The sequence below is a fragment of the Cricetulus griseus genome, chromosome 4 (genome assembly GCF_003668045.3).
Source record: "Cricetulus griseus strain 17A/GY chromosome 4, alternate assembly CriGri-PICRH-1.0, whole genome shotgun sequence".
NCBI lineage: Eukaryota > Metazoa > Chordata > Mammalia > Rodentia > Cricetidae > Cricetulus > Cricetulus griseus.
Genome location: NC_048597.1, coordinates 8,833,717 through 8,858,661, shown reverse-complemented (window position 1 = coordinate 8,858,661; position 24,945 = coordinate 8,833,717). Strand labels below are relative to the sequence as shown.

The 24,945-nt window shown below is 38.5% G+C and overlaps 1 protein-coding gene and 1 non-coding gene across 2 annotated transcripts; both read right to left on the bottom strand.

The window, feature by feature from the left end:
- Positions 1-20,990: 20,990 nt before the first annotated feature.
- On the bottom strand, positions 20,991-21,746 carry LOC100772494 (keratin-associated protein 24-1). Its single transcript, XM_027413315.2, has one exon. The coding sequence runs from the start codon at positions 21,735-21,737 to the stop codon at positions 20,991-20,993; it is 747 nt and encodes a 248-aa protein (XP_027269116.1). The 5' UTR covers positions 21,738-21,746.
- Positions 21,747-23,661: 1,915 nt separating this feature from the next.
- On the bottom strand, positions 23,662-23,766 carry LOC113835441. Its single transcript, XR_003484985.1, has one exon. It is a non-coding gene; the product is annotated as a U6 spliceosomal RNA (small nuclear RNA).
- Between the last annotated feature and the right edge of the window lie 1,179 nt (positions 23,767-24,945).

Sequence of the window (24,945 nt, the reverse complement as noted above, 5' to 3'; positions counted from 1 at the left end):
GATTCTTAGTCAAGTCTTATTTTATCTGCTTTGCATTATAGGAGATACTAAGTTTAATGGACATGAAGAATTGCAATTCTCACCTGCTAGAAATAAAGATGGATTATTAGTTTATAGACCTTCATATTTTCTACCATGAAGTTAGAACTTACCTACCAAGCCAAATACAATCTACTGAAGGAACAACGTGTCCTTTCATGTAGGTCACATGGCCATGCTTAATTTGATGTATCTAAACATATTTAAGCCAAACAAAGAAGAAAGTATGAACACTAGTCTAGTTTTAATTATTATTAAAGATGAAATTAGCCAAGTTACATTTCTATAATATTGTTTCCAGAGCCCACTATGTTAAATGACATCTTCAAAACTAATTGTAATTCACAGTCTGAAGCTGTGTAGGAAACAGAAAAATATAAAGCAGAAAAATGTTAAATGTGATTCTAGGAGTTGAAGAAATAGCTCAGTGGCTAAGAGTATAGGACCCCAATTTGGCTCCCAAAAACCATGACTCACAGTGGCTCACAACTACCTGCTGCCTATAACTTCATTTCCAAAGAGATCAGATGCCTCTAGCTTCCAGTGACAACAGCACTCAAATACATACACACATGCATGCATGCATGCATGCAGACACACACACACACACACACACACACACACACACACACACACACACACACAGAAGTATAGTTAAAAATAATGCAATGACTGTCTTATATGCCATCCTAGAGCCCTCATCCAGTGGCTGATGGAAACAGAGGCAGACACCCACAGCTAAACACTGAACTGAACTCTGGAACCCAGTTGCGGAGAGGGAGGAGTGATGAGCAAAGAGGTCAAGACCAGGCTGGAGAAACCTACAGAAACAGCTGACCTGAACAAGGGGGAGAGCATGGACCCCAGACTGATGGCTGGGAGGCCAGAATGGGACTGATCCAGACCCCTAAACGTGGATGTCAATGAGGAGGTCTTGGAACTCTATGGGGCCTCTGGTAGTGGATCAGTATTTACCTTTGGCATAAGAAGGGACTTTGGGAGAGCATCCCACATGGAGGGGCTCTCTCAGCCTGGACACATGGGGGAGGGCCTAGGCCCTGCCCAGGATGATATGACAGACTTTGGGGAACCCCCATAGAGGGCCTTACCCTCCCTGGGGAGCAGAGGGTGGATTAGTTGGGGGGCTGGTGGGAGATTGGGGGAAGGGGAGGAGAGGGAGAAGGGATTGACATGTGAAGCAGCCTTGTTTCTAATTTGAAATAATAAAAAAAAATATCTTGGGAAAAATAATGCAATGTGTCCTTGAAATTATTCTAAATTACAACCTATGGCTATTTCACTTTTCTGTTAATTCTTCTTCACTTAAGAAAATGAGTTTTCCTGTAGTCAAATCCTTCCACACTGAAGGGATGATGGCTGTGTCCTAAGAACATTACCAGAAAAGATTTTTTTTTCTACTTGTCAAGGGTAGATTACCCATGAGAGTCTCTCTTTCCTCTTTCTTAAGTCAATTACTTAATTTTGTCCTTGTAATTGTTTGTCTTTGTCAATTCACATCAAAATAACATAGCTACAGGGAGTTATCCTTGGCTGTACAGCTTAATTAAGAGTCTATGAGTAAGGAATCTTGTTGACAGGCTTTATCCTGAAGTCCAATTACTGGCAAACAAATGTTTCTGGGCTAGATTGTGATTTTTGGTACATTGAATCAATCAAACTTTCCTGGAAACAGGTTAACAGTTTAAGGTGATTCAAAATGACTAAGCCATTATGGCCTTGGAACAGATGCTTTTCCGAGCAAATTCATTTGACTGGAAATTGGTCAAGGTTAATAACTGATATATGGTTAAAGAGCACATATTAATCTAAGCCCTGTAGGGATAATTTCATATCTTAGTAGTTGAAAGCTTGCATTCAAATGTTGTCAGCATCTGTCCTTTTGTGTACATGCTACTCTCTCTTTCTGTGTGTGTGGGGGGGGGGTATGGTGAGTTTGCTTCTGTCTGAAGAAAGTTGGGTTGGGCTTAAAAAGATGTCTTAAGAAGAACTGACTTCCATGTTGAAGACATTAGAGGAGGAGTTGTTGCAGATTAGTATTTCAAGAGTCTAGCAGAGCTTTCAAATCATTGAATTTTTAAATTCAGAGTTAAGAGAAATGTTTGATTTTTCAAATCTTAGTGTAGTCTTACAAATACAAAAACTAGTGTAGAGACAAGGAAGAGATAACCAAGTAACAAAAAGAATCTTAAAACATTAATTATTAATTTTGATTTGATTATGGTGGATAGGGTTTCAGAAGAGATTCCTGTCCTCCAAAACAGCTTGATCATCTGATCTGCTTTTTGATATTGGTTTTACAGGGAACTACAGTTTAGAGATTGCCCTGAGTATCAAAAGGGATTTTAAGTTTAAACTTTTAAACAGGGTTGAGATGATGTAGACAACACTGGACTAAATGCATTTTGAATTATTTCATGGCTACAAGCCTATAGGGGGATTGCAGAGAGTGGAATGCGATGTTTTGAATAGGTATGGCCTGCATAGACTAATGTGTTTGAATACCTGCTCCATAGGGAGTGGCACTATTGGGAGGTGTAGCCTTCTTGGAGGGTGTGTGCTACTGTGGAGGTAGGCTTTTAGGTCTCTGTATGTTCAAGCTTTGCCCAGTGTGGGACACGATTGATTCTGATGCTTGCAGATCAAGATGCAGAACTTTCAGTTCCTTCTCCAGCACCATGACTGCCTTTATGCCACCATGAAGGTAATGGGCTAAACCTCTGAAACTATAAGCCAGCCCCAATTAAATGTTTTCCTTTATAAGAGTTGCTGTGGGCCAGCATTGGTAGAGCATGCCTTTAATCCCAGCACTCGGGAGGCAGAGGCAGGTGGATCTCTGTGCGTTCTAGGCCAGCCTGGTCTACAGAGCTAGTCTCAGGATAGGCTCCAGAGCTACACAGAAAAACCCTGTCTTGAAAAACAAAAACAAACAGAGAGAGAGAGACAGAGACAGAGACACAGAGAGAAACAGAGAGACAGAGACAGAGAGACAGACAGAGAGAGAGTTTCTGTGGTCATGTTATCTCTTCAGAGTAATAGAAACCATAACTAAGACATGGGACATTAGATTTAAAAAGGTTTTCACTACAGAGAGTGGATAAAGAATTGTTTTCTTCCCAAGTAAAATGATCCCATGTTCAAAGATAGATGAAAAGAGGAATACATGCTCCTACACAAAAAGACACAAAGAAAGCTTACTGTAGAAATTTGAATGCAAAGAATGATACACTAAATTTTAAAAACTACAAAAGGAACAAGTACCTTCCCTACCTTTGAGTTAAGTGGCAATTTCTTAGGTGAATCACAATAAGCACTAATATTAAATCCCAAATAAAGAAAAGAAACAAGAAAACTTATTGCAATTAAAAACTCATTGTGAACGATTAAATTCATGCAAATGAAACTTCAGAAATAGGGAGAAGATACTTGTCATTTTTACAAAAATACCAAGATTATTTGTGTGCCAGGGAAAGACACCCAGGGGATCTTCCCAGGAAGCTGGTGAGCTTTTATTTTCAAGACTGGTTATACTGGTTTATTTACTTTTTGATAATCCACTATCTACAATTTCAAAATTTTCACTCTTCACTTTTCTGTAGCACTTGAGTAAAGAACAGTACTAAAAGCTGGTTAAAATGATAAAGTGGTGAATACCGTGCTCCCCTCTGTGGGAAAAAGGTCAATAACTGCTGTATAATAATTTAAGATGTGTTACATTAGTTTATGCTATGGAAGCTTTATTTGGATACGTTGGAATCTTTTATGTTGCATCTGTTTAACTCTGTAAAGACGTGTAAGTTCTCCTGATTGGTTTAATCAAAACCTGAACACCAATAGCTAAGCAGGAGAGGTATGAGGTGCGGTGTGGGGGCGGGGGTTGCCAGGCACAAAGGATAAATAGGAGCAGAAATCTAGGCTTGAGAAAAGTGAAGGAGGAAGAGCAAGAAAAGGAGAAAGGGATAAGGGATGCCACGGGCCAGCCAGAGTAAGAAGTAAAAAAAGATATATAGAATAAACAAAGATAAAACGCCCAGAGGCAAAAATGTAGTTAAACAGAAAGGTGAAAATCTAAGTTAGAAAAGCTGGCTAGAAACAAGCTAAACTAAGGGCGGTCATTCATATGCAAGAATAAATCTCCACATATTTATTTGGGAGCTGGGTGGCAGTCCCAGAGAGAGAGAGAGAGAGAGAGAGAGAGAGAGAGAGAGAGAGAGAGAGAGAGAGAGAGAGAGAGAACCAACTACAAGTAACACGTTTGCAATGTAAACCCCTGCAAAGATATTTGGATGAAACAGACATAAGGGTTGAGTAGGATGACAGAGACAGGCATTTCCTGGATACAAAGAGAGGACTCTGCAGACTAAAGTAAGATTGAAGAAACTTTCCAAAATGGAAACTGCTGGGGTGGCATTGCCTTCCTGCTTTTGATGAATTAATTGCTGGTGTTTCCCCCACCTGGAAGCTCTTGCTGAGTTCTATCAGTCTATGGGACAGAAACCAATGAAAGTTGCCTACTCTTTATGGGGCTGATTGAGCATCATTACACACCCCTGAAGCCTATCCAGAAGACATGCGGCTGCTCATTATCACCCGGGGAAAGAAAAGGGGGGATGGATCAAATTAGTTAATTAAGCTGCCCTGGCTGAAGATTGGACAGTGGAAGGAAGTTGATACTAATGGCTAAAATGAGCCTGTTAGATTTAATGAAACTCTTAGTCTTGGCCTCCCCCTGACTCTGTGAAGAAATGAGAATTACATATTAATTGGCTTTTCAATAGTGTCCCATCTGACATTCACTCTTGTATACTTAATCCAACAATTAAAAGTTTCAATGTATAGAAGATGTTAAGAAAGTTGCACCCCACTCTATCTTTTGGAATTGGTTTCCCCAAATCATGTAAAATATGAGCATGAAAACTACTCTAAGAGATCTTCACTAGACTGAAATATACAAACTACCACAAAGATGAAATGAAAAATTGCCACTTGATTCTCTGGTATGTGCAACTAATAGGACTACTTGTTTACCAAAATTTGTCAATTAAATTGTCAATTAAAAAACTTTTAATTACAATGTAGATACCAATTTAAAATTCAATAATTAATAATGTTATGGGTCAGCAAGATGACTCAGCTGGTAAAAGTACTCACTGCCACAGAACCCATAGGGTGGCTTGATAGAATGGAGTCCCCAGGTGTCCCCATGTAAGCCTTGGAACGTGTGTTCCTTCTAACAGATATATGGTTATATATGTAAATAGCATTTACTTATTTGTTACTTATGTTAGTTATTGGAATTCTCCTCTAGGCCAGCCACCTTTAAACAGCACTTTCTGGAATGGAAGCTATATACCTACGTCTACTTATGTTAAAGTTTATATTCACCAGCCCAGCAAGAATCATTACACACTTTGTCTTCCTCCTGGGTATTTCTGTGCATGTTAGCAAAGCCATGCTTCTCAAAGTCATTTTAATACATTACATGCATCAAAATCTTTTAGCTTTCGATCGCCTATCAGATAAAAACTAATTTATTAACATGAAGGATACACTGGGAATCTTCAGAGAAGCAGAACTTAGAGAATATTGTCATATATAATTTTGTACTAGGGCTGTACCCTGAGAAGCGAATGCTAGATAAGTTAGTAATTTTATGCTACAGAGTATACTTACCAAGATATATTGTGTATGTCAATCAGTTGATATGACCTCTTGATGCCACCAAAAGATGTCATAATCAAAAAACGGATGAGACTTCTTCCAAAACTAAACAGCCTTTCATTCTCCAGTAAATTATTTTTTTATGAATGCAAGGACACATTCCACAATAAGAAAACAAAGTTCAGTATTGAAAATATCTAAACTCATCACATTGTCATTTATTTTCATTATCATTCAACATGAATTGTGCATGGCTAACTGGATTTTACTCTACTTTTGTTGACAGTAGAGTAGCTTCTTAGTTTGGATTGCTTTTTTGGTTTGACTGTTGGTGGTGGTTTGGTTTGGATTGGTTTTCGGTGCTGTGGATTAAACCTAGAGTCTTATACCACTGAACTACATTCCAAGCTTGTAAATTCATATTTTAAATGTTTTATAATGTAAAATTTAAATTGCATTTCATTCATTCATTCATTCATTCATTCATTGTGTGTGCTTAGGCACATACATGCCCTGCTCTTGTCCATGTCAAGTCCTTCTTTTCTTCAGTGAAGAATTAAGTGAAATTAAGTCACCAGCTTTAGCAATCAAAATCTTTACACATTGGTCCCAAGTGTGTTATAATTTTATGTTAAAGTTAAGTTGTTGAATTTGTGAAAATTAAATATGCCTATGAATGCATGTCATTTTAATGCATGCATTAAACCAATATTATCAATTGTATTTGTATTTTATTGTCAGAAATTTGACTAAGGGGTATTGTTTAATTTTCTGACATGGATATAGAGCATGGGACCAGAGGAAAATCTAATCTAATTATGTAGGCATTTTCATTTGTCTTCAGGAGATCTCTATGTCCCAAAGCAAAAAAAAAAAAAAAAAAAAAAAGCAGGCCTAGTTCCTCATAGTCTGAGCATCCCAAACTAACTTTCTCTCAGTTCCCAGGTATTTCGGTCTTCAATGTTCTCACCCTCTCTGTAAATCTTCATTCTATCGTTGGTCAAATGGAACATTGCTCTGCTTCTCATATTCCAGTTCTGTGTCCTGTTTACCTTACACCAACAAGGCAGGCTCATAACTGCCCCCTGCTGGAATGTGGGTGCATATTTAGAAAAACAGGTCTGGTTCCCTTTGAAGTAGTACGAAAACTATCTTTCTTTCCTTCCCAAAGAGATTGGAGCCACAGAAACAAGGTATGACATAGTCTTCCAGCAGTCTTCCCCAATACCCAACATCGGAATTACTCTGTGCAGTGTGCTTATATTTCAACTCTAAATTCTGTTTTGGCTATTCTGATTACCTTGCCACTCACCAGATCATTGCTACCTTCAGAGACAGACTTAATAGACGACCTCAATCGGGACATGCATCGGCTCCACCATAAACTCATCCCATCTGGATTTAACTATTTTCAGAAAGTCTTTCTTTTTCAAATATCGAATCCTTATGGCTTCTGTGAAAAACATTTGGAATGAGTCAAGAGTTCCTATGGTGTACTCTCTCATACTCATTCAAGAGTTCCTGTGGTGTACTCTCTCATACTCATTCAAGAGTTTCTGTAGTGTACTCTCTCATACTCATTCAAGAGTTCCTATGGTGTACTCTCTCATACTCATTCAAGAGTTCCTGTGGTGTACTCTCTCATACTCATTCAAGAGTTTCTGTAGTGTACTCTCTCATACTCATTGGCATCTTCATGATTGGAGGTTTATCCACCTCCTGGATGTTTTGCAAATGGACAGAGTTCTCCTCTCTGACCCCTTTCCTAGGGCTAGGAAAAGTCAAGCGGGGCCCTTCTTAAACAGTATAACCTAAGCAGATGTCATCAGTAAAGTAGGGCAGCCCCACTTGGTCAAGCGCATGGTTTATAAATGTGACCTAGCAATGTTTTAATTTGCCAATTGCAAAGACTAGGATACATTTGAACATAATAAAGATGGTAGAGCTGATAAAAATAATATATTGAACTTTCTTGGCCTCACAGTCCAGTTGGTTTAATCTTGACATTTTCTACCACTAAGGGTTAGACGCCTGGCTCAGTGAAGACTGATTTCAGTTCCTCACGTCCACATGGTGGCTCACAGCTCTTCTGAGCCCTGAGGAAACCAGCCACACATACGATTCACATACATACATGTAGGCAAAACACTCATGCACACAAAATTAGATAAATATATCTAAATAAACTAAAATGGTATTTTTTTAAACCACAGTCTCCCAAACTCAGACTACTTCATTAGAACTCTGAAGTTTCTTTAATGGTTAGAGCAATAGTATAACACTGTATAATATTATTAAGCAAGGAACATTTGGTTGGTGAGATGACTTTACAGATAATGGCACTTGTCATTAAGCCTAAGTTCAAGACACAGGGATTCTCTTGGAAGAAGATCAAACCGATTCCTATAAGTTGTCCTTTGAACTCTATGTACTCTCTCTTTCTCTCTCTCTCTCTCTCTCTCTCTCTCTCTCTCTCTCTCTCTCTTTCAGACTCTCATACACAAAATCAAAATACATACAACAATAATGTAATAATAATTGGAACAAAAGTATAAATTGTTTAAGACTGAATGATCTCTTATAATTAGTATTTTTTAAAAATATAAAAAAACTGTGTATTATTTGTTCCTGGTTGCTCTTGGAAAGCAAAATGCAGGCCTGGTAGAGTGAAGCATTCCTGCAATCACAGCACTTGGAATATTGATGGAGAATAACTGCAGCAAGACTAGCCTAGGCTCTTAGTAAATTCATAGCTAGCCTGAGCTACATAGAATAACCGTCTCAAATAAATAAAATAAAACCATGTTTAAAATTTCAAATGCAAAATTAGACCCTTGATAAGTACATAACAATGTTGAATGAATCAAACCAAAAGAAAAGCATTCTATATATAAAAAAACTAAAGAGACATAAGGCTGTATTTTTGTACAGTAAGATGTGTGAGAGATGTTTCGTATTTTAGACGCCTTCACATTACAAATGTTTGACCTTTCTCTGGATTATATCTATAAAACTCAGCCAACATGAGAACCGTAATCATGGTTTCTCATTATCCTGTGTGACCAGTTTTGTACTGCTAGAGACAAAATAGACAAAAATTCATCAGACAGTGCCTTTGTCTTCTCTTACAGTCACTTCTCTAATGGGATGCACTGTGCAGTAAATATTTGTTCACTGAGAAGGGGAATCTGAGAAAACAAAGGTCCAGCAATAGAAGAAAGCAAGGCTTTGAATTACCGAGGCAAAGTTGTTGAAAGCAAATATTTTTTTCCAAAGTTCCAGACACACAGAAAACAAGTGAATGAGCAAGCAATGAATAATTTGTCAAGTGTTCTCTTCCCACACAGCAAGTCTCCTCACTTCTCTGCCTCTAATGACCACCTGTCCCTCTATCCTGGAATTATTCCTATCAATCATTGTGGAATAATCCCATATGAATTACATATATTTCACAGAATTTTTGTTTTTTGAGACAGGATTTCTCTGTGTAGCTTTGGTTTCTCTGGCACTAGCTCTGTAGACCAGGCTGGCCTCGAACTCACAGAGATCCTCCTGCATCTGCCTCCCAAGTGCTGGGATTAAAGGTGTGAGCCACCAACACTCAGCCCACAGAATTATTTATGGTTTTAAGATGACTTGTCCTTATTAACATCTGTATTCCAAAATGAAAAAAAAAAGAGTATCTATCATGTTTGAAATATATATTCCTCAACAGGGACAAAGATCACTGGAAGGAGTTTAGGATAATCCTTTCCAAAGTTTCTGATCCATAAGTCAACCCATATCTGTGATTTCCTGTTGCTGGAGTTTTGCCTCTATCATTAGGGTCAGGTAGCCAAGGGTTTCTAGACTTGATGGCATAACTGCTTTCCTAAAGTGTAATCTGTTGCTAAAATTTTCTCTGCTTTAGGCATTTGGTCTTAGATTTTGAGCATGGACATAAGGAACAAAGAATTGTTAAATTTAAGAGATACTAGAGAATTCATTCACTCAATGTCCATGATGAAGTTCTTGGAGTGTCAGGTTATATACAGAGCTTGGAGATATCAGAAAGCAAATCAATCAGTCACTGCAGACATGATTCAGTTGGGTGGGATAAGCAATCCCTGGTACTCTGTGTGCATTTAATAAAAACAGAGGCATGAAAGATTGTATATATTCCTGAATTAAATCTTGCATTTTACTCTGGTGTGGGGGGACAGGTTGACCAAATCCATGGCATTTCAGTATGGTGTGTAGCTCAATTAGTACAATTCAAAACAACTCTCAGACTTTAATATTTTTCTGTAATGTTGACCAAGTTCCTACTTATAATTTCAAAATCTAACAGAAAAAAATGATGAAAGGTCACATCCCCAAGGCCCTGAACATGATGTGACCTATTCGTTTTTAATCAACTGTAACTGACTGTGACAAGACAGGCTGTGGCTGGGTATGACTTTTATGTTCCATTGATTTTCCAAGGCTTCAGCTAGGGCTGCTGAATCCTCCTTTCCTGGGATAGGTGCTGATCCTTCCAGGATATTAAGTAACAAGAGTAGTCTAAAAATAAATTAATGTCCCTGACTTTTTCTTTTTCTATTTCTGGCATTGAGCCCTGTCCCATAACTTATCATTTTCCTATGCATCCTATACACGGACAAAATCACCTTATTTTCCAGAGGTTTCTCAGAGTTGCTACCTTTCAATGTCATCCCTTGACTTCTCCTTCTCCAGCCATGTTACTATGGATGATTTTACAGGAATAAGGTTTATCTATCTTCTGTAGCGTTCCTAGCATACATTCCACAACTGACACTGACTTAGAATATTTCTTATTGTTTGCTTCAGTGACAAATGTTTAAGCATGTATTTGCCACCTACACCAAGAGATGTGGTAATATTAGTCATAGTGGTTGCTTGATGCATGATGTATTCATCATGTGCCCTGTCCATTGACTCATGGATGCTTTAGATCCCCTCATTTTTTTTAGTTGTTGGGGCCTAGGTGGTTCCAAAGGTCCTTCAGGTTCCTGTGACTGGAACAAAGAACACTGGGCTTCTGTTGCATGAAAAGGGTATGCTTGGTAAGGCCAACAGCAAACTGATGCCAGGACTCTGAGTGCCCAAGCCCCAGGCCTAGATCTTGACAGATCCCCTGGAAAGCCATGATCAATGTTCCAGAAACTGAGATGTGAAGATCTGTGCTTACTGGACTACAATGTACCTTGAAAATTGGGCACTAAGGCTGCTCTCAGTTTCTCATGATCCAGCAGTCTGATGCCGTTAGACACTTGTTTTTATAGCTCCTCATTTGAGGAGTATCTAAGGAACTGCAATACTAATAAACCTGTTGGTTTGGCTCATCAGCCCTCTCAGCCCTCCTGACCCCAGCTCTTGACTTTTTATGTTTTCATCACCTTCGTCCTACTCAGAATCCCAGCATGGACACAGGAAGAATCTACAGTCCTGTTCATATAGTCAAGGGAACTAGTTAAACCCTTCACAGACTCACACGTGGGTCTTTGAAGCATTGTAATCACAAAGAACTATTTTCTCTTTTAAGAAAAAAACCCAGTCTTATCTCTGTGTACAGTACTATTACATGTGCTTACGATTTCCAAGGCAAAGTCTAAAATGAATAGTAAGTGTGTAGCATACTGTGGGACAGACATGAAGCTGTGGTTTCTTCTGTAAAACTGTGATTCCGGAATAGGCTTTGGCAAGTTCTGGCTCGGATTCTAAAAGACTCTGCAAGCTGCTGTCCTTCTCAGCCAGTACCTTCCTGAGAACATCTCTCCAAGGGGGGTCTCAAAGGTAGCGAAGGAACAAGCAGAGGAGTATAAGAGACCAGTTGCGACTTCGGCTTTTTGTCCTTTTCATGTAAGGAGAGAAGGAAGGAAATATGGAAGAGAAAGCTACATTCTCTAGCCTTTTATTGAAATACCATTCTGCAGAGTTGTTTAACAACTCGAATTTACACAGACGTTTGTGAAACTGAAGAAAAGTTCCTCATGCTGTTTCTTCTTTGTCCATAAAAGTCTGCAATGTTCAAAAACGATCGGCTCCCAAAGTCCTCCTATGATTTCCCATCTGCCCCTTTGATCAGTTTGCGTGCTGGCGCCTGGCTACCCTAAACTTCCTATTCACAGCGCGCCTCGGGTTTCTAAGAATGATTAGCAGTGTTCTTGTCCTTCCTTTGTGGTTTCTCTTTTATTTTATCACGTTAAAAACATATCTCTGGAGCCGCCCCACCCCTCAGGAAAGAATATATAACTTCATAATCTTTCTCAAACCCCGCTGAGAATAGTCCGAATGCAAACACAACCCAAATCTAGTTAGCAAGCTGCTGGAGAAGCAGCGTCAGGCAGTTTTATTCTACTCTTTTAATAGTGTAATAAGTTGTAGAGATTAAATGGTTGTTGCTAGAGAGTACCTTATTATTACCTTATTATGGTGTTTAGTGTTTTCGGTTATGAAATCAGATCCCCAGACAGGGGCTTGTGTCTAGGGAAGCACTTTAACGATATGGCCTGGGGGACCAGGCAGGTTTTTACTACTGTACTTAGGCACTTCCGTTTTATAGTCGGGTGGAGTCCCTAAGTTGAAATGATTGCAATTTGAAGCTTCTTCAGGAGATTAGCTCTGGAAGGAATTGCAGATAATGAGGCTTCTCATGGCACTTCCTTCATTTGTCTACCCCTGAAACATAAACCCACATCAGCCCAGTGCAATGTCTTAAGAACTCTGTAAGTTAGGAACACGGCTTCCACTGCTACCCACTGGTAGTTGAATAATTAAGAACTAAATGCGTCACTCAAAATTTAATAGTTTATTTGTGACATGAAATTAAAATGTGCCTGCATCATTAAAAGACTTGGGTGTATCCTGATAAGCACTTTGGCAAAAAAGGAACACACAGAAGGAAGGCAGGCATAGTTAAACATCATAAATAATTTCAACACACATTGCGCCAGAATGAGCTAATTCTCATATTGTAGAGGTTTATGTGCTCATTAAGTTTCTGCTTCCTTGTTTCAGTGGAAGGGAACTGAGACTTACAGAGAAAAGCTGTCACACTCTTGGTCACACAACTATTTAGTACAAAACCAGAGCTGGAGAAGGTCCCTTCACCCCAAGCTGAGTCACTCTGATATCAGACGCTGCCCTCTTTGTCACCAGCCATTTGTTTAACTTGGCTCAGTGAGCAACCATACACAGCCTCGACTTCCCACAAATGCATCTGTCTCTCAGACCACCGAACAGCCACCCACATAATTTTTTATTGTTTATACAGAAAATATTCACTTGAACCAATTTACTGACTGTGCAGTTTGAGCAAATCCATCAGAATGATTTTATTTAAGCATTTTTCTGTCCCTTTCCCAGGATGCAGAAGGCAAGACTGTCTTTGAGACAAGATTCTCAGAGCTTAGCTGGATGGTGACGATCAAGACTTTCTGCCTTCAGTAACGCACTTTAGAAAAGGTTGCCCTGGTATATCCTAAAAGCTCTTGCATAGATATTAGTGACACATTTCAATACAGAGAGTTATGAGACTTGGAAAACGGGTGTTGATTTCCTCAAGTGCTGTTGAGCAGTCACCAATTAGGACTCAATTTGATCAGTGGATGATGTGGACCTACACTGGAATAAAAAGAATAACATTGGACCTTGAGCTGAGCTTGGAGAAGAAGGATTTGAGCTTCTTTCATACCTGGTGAAGCCTGTGTCACATAGACCCATTGTTTCTATGTGTGCTTCTGCAAAGTGCTCTGCTCGGTGGCTGTCGGCATGAGTTGCCCTCCCACTTCTGGGCCTGATTGAAGCTGCCTGCACTGGGCTTCAAATTAAGGTGAAAAGGGACTATTTATACAAATGAGTACTTTGGGATGAACAGGGGTTGTTTCCATGAAATGTATAGATTTCTGTCCAATAGAGCTGTCATGTCAGTCACTAGCATGCTTGAGCTTCTGTTTATGTTTCTGTTAAAATCTTATAACACTTCTGTGTTTTACCCAAGAGCAACAAGGAATATAAATGCCCTTGCCTCAGACTAATTGAAGTTATGTTTAAAATCTCTGGTTCCTATATTTTAAGAGACACAAACAAGAAAGGGAAAAGGTGTTCTGTTGATTTCTGTTTAATTTTCAAGAATTTCATCCATGGAGATATGGCATACCTGTGGTTATTCTAACCAAGTGTTAAGCAGACAACTTAAAAAGAGATAATCATTTACTCCTGAACAATACAACTAGGCCTTCCAGATACATACGTAGGCTGAAGAATCATGGTTACAAGATCAAAAGGGATTGCCCCCCATATGTGTGTCTATACATATCTATTTGCATATGGACACATTCACAATTAAACCAAATGTTAGCATACTGGTTACTTTATGTGGTACCAAGATAATCTCTGGAAGACATATTAATGAATTTATAGGAGATGGAATTCTGAGTGTTAGATGTGACCTGTCATAGCAAGGAGGTCCCAGGGTAGGATAGCATTTATTAGTTTACAGTTGATGGCCTCTTTAATTTTATGTTAATTTTATTTAGTTTTAGTGTCCAGGCTGTAAGTTTTCAAATTAATGGTTCATGTACAGGGACAAGAGGTGTTTCTGGAAGATGCTCTTGTCTCTTACTTTTGTGCTCTCACCCCTTCCCCATTTAATCTTGTCATTTCACTTCCATTCGTTCTCCCTCCTTAATCTTTGGCCCTGTTTCTGTCCCCCTCTCACTCCCTCATTATTTTCCCCTGGTCCTTCTGGCTGGGAGTAATAATATATACCCTGCGTTCCAAGGTGGAAATTAAGGTCTCTGTTATTTTAAGTTCTTCCCTTGATAGTGTGTACTTGTTTTATTTCTGTCTTAGAGTGTTGATGTCAAGTATACATTAGATCAGGTACTCATTTTCTACATCCTACAGTTCTACAACATTATCTTAAAAACAACTTGACTGTGGTTGGAATCCACCTTTTAAATGTTTTCCCTTCATAAATATTATTCACATTTGACTCTCCCATCCATCTGTGCCTCTTTTCTGTACATGCTGTAGACTGTAAATTCACATAATCTGGTACCTTATGAGAACATCTTTCTTTGCCTGGGAAGAAAGATCATATGGACCAAACAATGGTTTTTACTTCTGTCCTTCAATTTTGTTACTTTAAGGCCTTATCAGAAGAGTAAATGTCACGGGTATTGGAAGTATTGTTTTATTCTCAGTTATTTCATGTACTTGTTTCAACATCTATTTCTTCTTGTAACATTAGACTCATAAAAAGACATAAGGGCATTGTGTGGCTATTTTCATGTTCAATTCACTTTGTATATGTGATAAGCACAGCAGGAAAAAAAAGTGAGAACCGGAGAGTGTTCTCATATGGTTTACTACATAACAAACTCATCTTATAATGAACACATTCTGGTTGCATTTCCTAGAACTTATCTGTATGAACTGGATGTTTGTGAGTGCTTAGAATCTTCCCAAAAGTGACAAGCTATTTATCTATGCCTGTAATCAAGTCAGTAGGTTCTGACAAACTCTCTTACTATTTAGATTTTCTTTGGAATGGAAAGACATTGCAGGTTTAGAGTACTGTTATTGTCTTCATTATTGAAAAATGTCAGGTTGCAAAAGTAGGCCTGTGAAAGCAAATTAATTTGAACTATAGAATTCAATAGCTTTGTCATGGATTTCCAGTGATATCCCCAATGACAGCGTTGAGACTGTCTCTTAGGCAATTTGTACAATGAGGAATATAAGCTGCTCAATTATTCTCACATGTATCTGTCATAAAATTTAGATCATTTCTATGGAGCTGGTCTGAATACAGGGTTTGAGGAAATCCATCAGTATTTAGGAAAATATAATCCTAAGTATGGTGTATAAATGAAAGACTCCTGCTAATATAGTAGACAGGAACAAAAGGAATGGTGATTATGGTTCCACCTTCCCAACTAACTGAGTAACTATTCTTCTCATCATACCCTCTATAGAACCAAAGCTGTTGACTTTTTTGAGTTTTCTGTCTGTTCGTGGTGTTTATAAGCCTCATGGCCTTCAGTCCATAAAGACCACTTACTCTGTGAGAGGACTACACGACAGCTTGACTTGTGTAAGCATAAATGTGCTGATGTAGAATTAATACTCAAGATAAATTATGACCTCTTTGTCCTACAATTTGTGAACAAAGCAGCACTTTGCTTATTTCTCCTCATCTTTCAGTTGACAAGGAGTGCTTGAAGTTTGCAGTTACTCAATAGTCATACTACACACAATTCTTCTAACACAAGACAGAGGGGCCCACTGTGTCAACCAATATGAGAGAGATTGATCAAAATAAAGAAGATGTTGACCCCTTATAAACTGGGAAGCAAAGACACATAGCGATAAGAAAGAACAGACTATGTCAGCATGATTTATAATCTTCCATTCTCAGTGGTTACATTCTAGATTGAAATAGTCCACTATCCAAACTTGCAATTCTGACGAATATATTATTTGCACTAGAATTGTTCCTTGACAAAAAGAATTCTCTACTTAAAGTATATATTCTTTCCTCAAAGAAATAATTATAGATTTATGATCTTTATTTGTCAAGTGAAGAATATTTAATATCATTTTACTTTTATATACTAATTTAACATAGAGTCTCACTAAGTACCAAGGTTGCCTTTGAACCCACAGCTCAGCTACCTCTTCCGCATGAATGCAGAAACAAGGCCTATGCCATTATGTTTGTATTTACCATGAAAAAGAGATACAGCACATGGTTTTTCAATGTATCCTAGGCTTAATTGAAATTCATCATAGAAAATATCAGTGAATTCTTGCACTCTGGGATTTCCTAGAAGGTATTACACTGTAGAGAACAGGGACCTGTTTCACTTTAGTATTCAATATCATCATTAATAGTGTGGCACAGAGTACTGCTGATTACATATTCTCTCCAGCCAGAGACAGGAATCAACTTTACTTCTCAGAACTGTTTCCCTTTATTTATAAACTTTAATGGCATGCATATAGTATAAACCATCAGGCCTGAAACTTTCTTATTGAATCTTCAACTTTTCATGTTAGTAGGTTTGAATTAATATGTTATATTAGTTAGATGAGATATATATTATAGAGGGAAATGTTTATTTATGTGATGTAAAGTATGCCACAATATGTATTTTATAGTTCTTCATTTATATTTTGAAATTTGCCTTTTACCATAATAACTCAAACTGGTGTAGACCACTGATTTTAGTTGTAAAATGCTTTTATTGTCAAATGTTTATGTAACTTGACTAGATTATTCTTTAGCTGATAGTATCTCATAGATGGGCTTTTCATCTTTTTCTTCTTAAATTGTTTTTTAAGTAGACAGATTTGAGTTTTGTTTTACTTGGCAGGGGAGTGATGAAAAGAATACAACAGTACTGCTTTATCCATGGGGTTAAATCCCAGGACTTCCAAGGGATTCCTGAAGCCTTGGGTAATACTAGATACGGTATTTAGTAAGTATTTCCTTACATCTACACATTAATGCCAAAATTTAATTTATAAACTAGATATGTAAATCACCGATAGCATTAATAAAGAACAACTTCAGCAATACACACTAACAAAATCCCCATATCACTGTTCTTGTGTTTAGGAGTACCTCAGTTCTTCAGTGCTCTAGCAGTCTGACAGTTAAGATGGCTCCTGACTAACAAGAAGGCCACCGCACAGCACAAATTTGCCAGATGGGGAGGTAACTGTCATGCCAAGCAGTACAGAGTGACAGTTTATTTCATGACTCATATTGCTATTCAACATAAAGCTTATCAATTGTTTCTTTCTGGAATTTTCCATATAGTATTCTTGGACTTCAGATGACTACAGGTATGTGCAACTTTCTGCAGTTTTCCATACTGCATTCTTGGACTTCAGATGACTACAGGTACATGCAACTACAGAAAGCGAAGCAGTGGATTTTGGAAACAACTTCACTGAGAGGACCTGTGTCAAAGCATAGTAGCTTTGGGAGAATCTCAGACTTGGAGTTGCAGACTCATACATAAAATTTAGACTTAACTACTGTGCTTTATTTTCATGTAATTAAACAATTGAAAATAGAACTAAGAAACAAAGGTGATCCTACTTTATGATTGGCTAGAGTGTGTGATCAGCAACACCCTCCTTGTTACTACTAATAGAGTCTTAGTAGCAAAGTGAAGTCCGCCTAGGTTTGTCCTCTGCAGTAAGCTTTCCCAAAAGACACTTTAGGGTGTGGAATTGTATCACCATTCAGTTGGTGCCCTTCAGTCCCTCCCAAACACACAGGCCCTCCTGATCTCCACCCGACTGCAGCCTGTGGAATGATATTTGTAAGTCCACATACTACCAACTTACATACCTTTGACAAAAAGATACTAACAAGAATATCTTGTGTTCTTGATGAAGAGTTACTAATGAAGTCTAACAGACTACAGTTCACAGGCAATTTATCATTTTTATTAGTAATTATCTGTTCATGTTATTTGCTTGTTTTTCATGTAAACATCTGGGCTTTTTTCTTTGTAGTTATTAAATAGTTTGGGAAGGAAATTTGTGGAGCACATGCAACACATTTTCTCTTAATTCTGCTTCGGGGATTTGTTTGCATTATCTTTTCAGCTATTTCACTTCATTAATTGAGATTTCTTTTGTCTTAATGTTTACAGAAAACTTAGGTGATGAGAAAAAGATTCGCACATGCTCCATCACCTCCCTTCATTTTTCATTTTTAAATGTTGGTGTTATCTTCCATCATTAAACACCTGTAATTTTATCAAGACCGTATTTATAAATCCTGTGTAATTTGCTTGTTTTTAGTTAAGAGAACCTTTCTTATCCGTGCTCTTTGATCTAGTGTCCCATATTTTCTCCCCGTGTTCTCCACCATGTTTGCAACCCTCTTCCCATCAGATCCAGTGCCACTTCCCCATCCTTCATCCATTCCTGAGCACCTAGAACACTGTCACTTAAACATTCATATATCACTCCAGGCCAATTCTTCCAGAAAGTGTTCTGTCATTTTTCCAGGTAGAAGTAACCTCCCCCTCCTTTGAAAGTCTTCCATTGTTAAATGGCTGAGATAGTGTTCTGTTTGTTTCCACTGAACAATTCTTGAGACTAGCCTCCCTAAATCTTAATGACCTCAAAGAATCCCACTTAATGGCTCAAAGAATAGACTTACCTTTAGAATTTGCAGAGAAATAACATGTATTTGGTCTGAGTTACTGAACACTCAGCTAGAACACACAAAGCTGTTTTCAAGGACTTGAACACCTATGCCTATAGTCAATGTTTGATTCTTAAAGATAATATATTTTTTAACACATGATAGACTTCTCTGAAAATTATGGTGCTCCCATGAATTAGGAATATTATCAAACCCAAGCATATTCAAGCAAAATAAGGCATTAATATGCTTTCTGAAGCCTTCACTACATGCAGTAGGCATGTGCTGACTATTAAATGCTAGACCCATGTGTAGAGTTTGAAAGTTTTAATTTTGGACATTTGTGGTAAATTGAATTAAAATTACCCCATATGCTCCTAGGAACTGGCACTAGTGGGAGGTGTGGCCTTGGAGTAGGTGTGGCATGTTGGAAGAAGTGTGTCATGGGGGAGGGGCTTTGAGGCCATTATTACTTCCTGCTGCCTGCAGATCCAGATTTAAAATTCTCAGCTACATCCCCAGCACCATGTCTACATGCATGCTGCCATGCTTCCTACTTTGATGACAATGGACCAAAGCTCTGAACTGTAATCCAAGCACAATTAAATGTTTTCCTTTATAAAACTTGCCTTGGTCAAGATGTCTCTTCACAGCAATAAAACTCTATCTGAGATGCATATTAACTACTTTTGAAGTGCTAAAATTAAAATTTAAAGTGTTTCAGGCCAAGCAAGCACTGTCCCTACTTTAGAGATTTACCCACAGCCACAAAACATTGGCCGTCAGTACAGCAGATCTTTCCAAATCTTCCAGTCCCCTGTTGCATACATCTCCATAAAACATTTCCCTTTAAACATGGCTCAATCTTTACTTACAGAAATGCTTAAGCCATCTTTTGTAGTATTTTCACTACCTAGAATTAAAGCTTTTATTTTCATTTTATGCATGAGAAATTTATAGGCCTAAAATCGATTTAAAGAGATTCCATATTTAATTACTAAGCTTCTCAAATAGTATCTGTATTTTATTGTCATAAACAGAATATGTACTTTTTATTAGATTGATTCATAAAAATTTTTCCTACATGTCTTTATTTGAAAATTAATCACAAACATTATAAGATAAATAAATTGAATGTTTTAGAAAGAAAATAAAACAAAAAACAAAATACCTATATTTTATATTCAACCTTCCTCACAAATTTTAACTTAGATTATAAACCAAATTCTAAAAAACAAAAAGTCAAGCAACCAGCATACTTTGCTCATTGTAAAAAAAACATAAGGGAAGCCATGGTTTTCAGATAGAAAATTGTTTATTAATCAAGAATGAAGGCATTTTTCTAGAATTAGAATGATGTAATCCAAAAGAGCAGGATTACAGAAGAATGCAAAACATAGATGAATTCTAGGAGTCATAGAGAATCTACAATAGCATTTTTCTTTCTTTGGTCATATAGTTTCTGGGTTTCAGTCACTTCTGAGGATTTCTTCCAAATGTCAATCGTGTGCTTTGTGTCATCTTTGAAAGACTAAGTTGCTGATGCTTTCTCTTTAGTAGCTATGTTTGCTGTTGGTATTTGCTCAGAAGGGGAAGGAAGAAATAGCTCTGTTCAGTATGTTTACAGGAATTTTATTTCTCCTTTCATTGGCAAGATGCTTGTCAGGCAGTTTTTTTTTTCTTTCTTTCTTTCTTTCTTTTTTTTTAAAGAGCTACTGGTGAGAAGCAGAGCAAACTATTGAAGTCAACCATAAAACCAAGATAGAAGAAGATCACCACAATGGCAGACAAGTGACATCCAGAGCACAAAAGTTGTTGGTGATTGTCCTGCGTATAGAATCTCTTCAATGAGTCCATTCTACCCAGATTCAGAGTTAACACTACTATCACAATCAGATTTCTTTATACATAGTACTGACTGAAGCACAAACTACAGAGTGGTTAGTCAGGTCTAGGGTTACACCTGAGGCCAGTGCAACGACCTTCCTGAGATGAAAAAATCAATTTAGCAGAATCGTAGAGACCTTGGAACTGAGTAGAATCTGCTCCACCAGCCTATCCAGAGCTCTTGTACAAGCTGTATGTAAGTCGATCAGTAGCAATTCAGAGGCCTGTTACTGCTGCATAAGTATCTCAGAGGAGGAAATGTACTAGGTATATAGCTCAAAGACTGAAAATTTCTACATAAGTAGCTCCGTGGTGGGAAGCTTGAAGACCCATAATTTGAATACTGGCAGTATCTCATTAGGTAACTCTGGGGTTGATAGCTATTGGTAATGTAACAAGATGGGGAGAAGCCATTGGTGAAGAATCCAAAATTTCCGTAGCTTCTATATCCACCGTTGCCCAGACCACAGGGACGTTGGAGCTGGAGATTCTTAGGGAAGGAACTAAATTGCCCTACAAAGTGGGAGCCATTTTGAGGAGTTTGGCAGGCTTTAGATGCAAATCGAGTAGCTGTGGCGCAATTGGATACATACCCTTTGGTCCCAGCACAGGGACTGCAGCTGGGTCTGGATCTGATGTTGGTAGTTTCACAGGCACTAACAACTCGACTGGCAGATGGGGAATTGCTGGGCGCACCGGAGTTCGTGGGGTCACCATTTGGAGTGCAAGTCTTGAGCTCATGGCTGGGAGATTCACAGCAAGGTGCTTCACAGTAGGAGTCTTGGCAATGGTCCAGAAGCCAGAGATTGCCTTGATAGCTGCTGGGTAAATAATGTCTGAAGGCAGGGTTTACATCATCTGAGCAGATGGCGATAGAAGGAGTCACCGGGATGTAGCAGTGATTTCTATGGGAAGTGGCATTGCAAAGTCCAGGGTAGCCCAGAAGAGACATGGAGGCCGAGTGCAAGCAAGAGGCAGCTGCGTGGGTATGGCATAGCTGCTGCAGGAGGACTCTTTATATCTTCCCTGGTGACTGCAAGGAACGTCTCCAGAGTCTCTTCCTTCTCTTGGTCTGACACAACAACACGTAACATCTCATTATTGCATTGTTTAGCCACAGCTGCTAGTGTCTTCAGGCTCACACAAAAATAAGTTTGTTTTGCGTCTTCAAAGTACCTGTAATCACTATTCTGACTATCACCCATTGGTCAACTTCTGTGGGCCACAGCTTTAGTGAATAGTGATTCCAGTGTTAATAGGCAAACTCTCATATGCCAATCGGTGATTTACAAGAGTTCGTGTCTCCACAGGATTCTACAGCATGGTTATTAAAAGGTTAACAAGGTTTCAATAAAGCAAGGACCTATATTTTTCTACTCTTTGACTCTGAAAACTGCTGCAGGATTTGATCACACATTCTTCAAAGTTGGATGGTTTGGGTGTCGCAACACTGTCACCTGAAAACAGAAGAGTGCTATGTATTAAATGAATCATTTTTCCTCAAATATGTGTTATGTACATCCAGTGTTAGGCCAGACCCTGATGACAACTTCTCTCCTGGTGTGTTTGGAGAATTCCTTATGTGAGGCTCACAGTAATCCCGGTGGCATTTGGTGACCTACTATTCCAGACTAAAAATGAACTGGTCCCCATGGGTCAGTGGTTGCTAAGCAACTGAAGCTCCCATGAAATCCCCTTCTTAAACAGTTTCTACCCCATGTACTATCAAAGAAATCCAGTTTGTCAATATTGTAGTTTCTTAATTGACTAAGATTATGCAACATGTGCCCTTTGCCCATTCTGTAAAACCTCTATGCTCTCAAATATAGACCATTTTCCAGCAAATGGGATTTACTTGTCCTTTACTTGTTTTCTTTTGAACATTGCCTTTAGTGTATCCTTAGACTGAAGTTATTTTTGGTCTGTGGCAACCAAATGTATTGACCATGTTGAAAGATCTCATTTGAATAATCTCTGTGTTTGCTAGAAGGCACTACACATAGTAAATAGTGTCTTCCCTTCTTTTAAGGTAAGGCTAAAAGGATCTTTAAGATTTTAATTTAAATTTAAGAACTGACATTTTTGTCCTCAAAAACAGAAACTATATTTCAGATTTATAGACTCCATTAAATTAAAAAGAGCAACATGTGTATTAGCAAAGCTGCATTAAGTCTGAGAGCAATGGTAACCTCAGGGAAGGTAAGCTACAGGCACGTATGTTAAGACATTGCCCTCTTATGTGTCCCGGGTTTGTTTGTCACCATTTTATGCCTCTCATCTAGGTTTTTTAAAATTCACTTCAATGTAAGCCCAGAGACATTCTCCAAACATTTTTATGAGTGTTTATCAATGCCTCTCTCCATGTTTGTTATAGAACACGGCAGTGAACAGCCCTTCTTCAATGCATTGTGTTCCCTGTTAGGACTTCTTTCAGGTGAGAAGACTCTCACTATTTGGCTATGGGAAACTCTAGGATATTGTACAGATGATTTCAGCCCCAGAGTAGGAAAAATAGGAAGAATCAGATAAACCAGGCAGCTGGTGCTTAACCTTCCTCTGCAGCTGAGTCCTGCTGCAATGTTGGGGGGCCTTATGTTCTTCTTTTTCTCTAGCATTCTTTTACTACTTTCCGAAGTTCACATTACTTTTAAGATTTTATCATCTTTTTAATTGTGTAAATTACAATCACACCCCTTTCCCTTTCAATTTCCTCCCTCCTACCCCTCCCACACATATGTCTTGCTCTCTCTCAAGTTCATGCCCTCTTATTTTTTAAATTGTCTCTCTCTCTCTCTCTCTCTCTCTCTCTCTCTCTCTCACACACACACACACACACACACACACACAGAGAGAGAGAGAGAGAGAGAGAGGAGAGAGAGAGGAGAGAATACTTTTCAGAATATGTGTGTTATCCTTGTGCAGGGGCCATGCTAATCTTCATTGCATCATCCTATTTTAACGTATGTGATGCTGGAGTGAACTAGTCTCTCTAGTCTCTCTTCAGGCTTCTTTGTAACAGGCTCAAGGAAGAAGAATGAGTGAGCAAATATGCTGTCTTTACAACATACTCCATCTCTATGCTGGCACTGAATAAGAAAATACTATAAATAGGTATTATTCATGAAAGTGGAAGTTCAGAAATACAACATAGAACACCCATGCAATATAAGAAATATTCAAAGCCTGGGACTTGATAATGTGTCTAAATTTATTTCGATAATGTAGCACAAATAGTGAAATACTCCCCAAAGCAGTGTTTGTTCAACTTCTCGTTACCTTTTGTATTTTCTCTCCATCTCAGGACGACATATTTATACATTCAATGCTCCCTGTCTTCAGTCCTTTCACTATTTTAAGGATGTGTTGCCTTTACAAAATTATTTGCTCTTTCAGTCTCCATGTTTGGAAGATGTTGAGCAGATATCAGAGTCTTAAAATGGGCAGCCCCCTCCCCAAAAAAGACTACTGCCGTTTATCTGGCTCTGTCCTCTGAAAGTTTTGGAAGATCATACTTACAACTCTGTTTCACTTTACTACTGAAAATACCATCCCTTTAATAAATTCCCCTATGTTTACCATTTACTCTATATAGAGGATTGATTATTGTTCATTACCTATCCACTCCAAAACGCCTACATCTAAACCCCTGGGAACCTACGATTACCTTCTCATCCATTAAAAGGAACATCACAGACATGTATAAATTAATTATTCAGTCAGATTCATTTGGACAAGCCTTCTATGATCACAGTCTTCTTTATCAGAGGAAGAGAGCCCTGAAAGCTGTGGAGGACACACACATGTGTGAGAGAGACAGGGAGACAGAGACAGACACACAGAGAGAGATAGAAGGAGGCAGGCAAGTATGTAGAGAGAGATGTAGAGAGAGAAAGAAGAGAGAGACAGACAGACAGAGATAGAGAGAGAGGTAGGTAGGTAGGTATGCAAAGAGATGTAGAGAGAGAGAGACAGACACAGGTAGAGAGATAGAGACAGAAGCAGGTAAGTAAGTATGCAGAGAGACAAGGAGAGAGAGGGGGTAGAGGAGAAGAGATGAGAGAGAGAGAGAGACATAGAGACAGAGAGACAGAGAGAGAGACAGAGAGAGAGACAGACAGAGAGAGGTGGTTCAAAGTGGCAACAGAAGGAGTTTGGAATAC

Excerpts from the sequence above, each read along its gene's own strand:
- LOC100772494 (XM_027413315.2), bottom strand. The coding sequence starts at position 21,737 with ATGTCTCTTCTGGGCTACCCTGGACTTTGCAATGCCACTTCCCATAGA.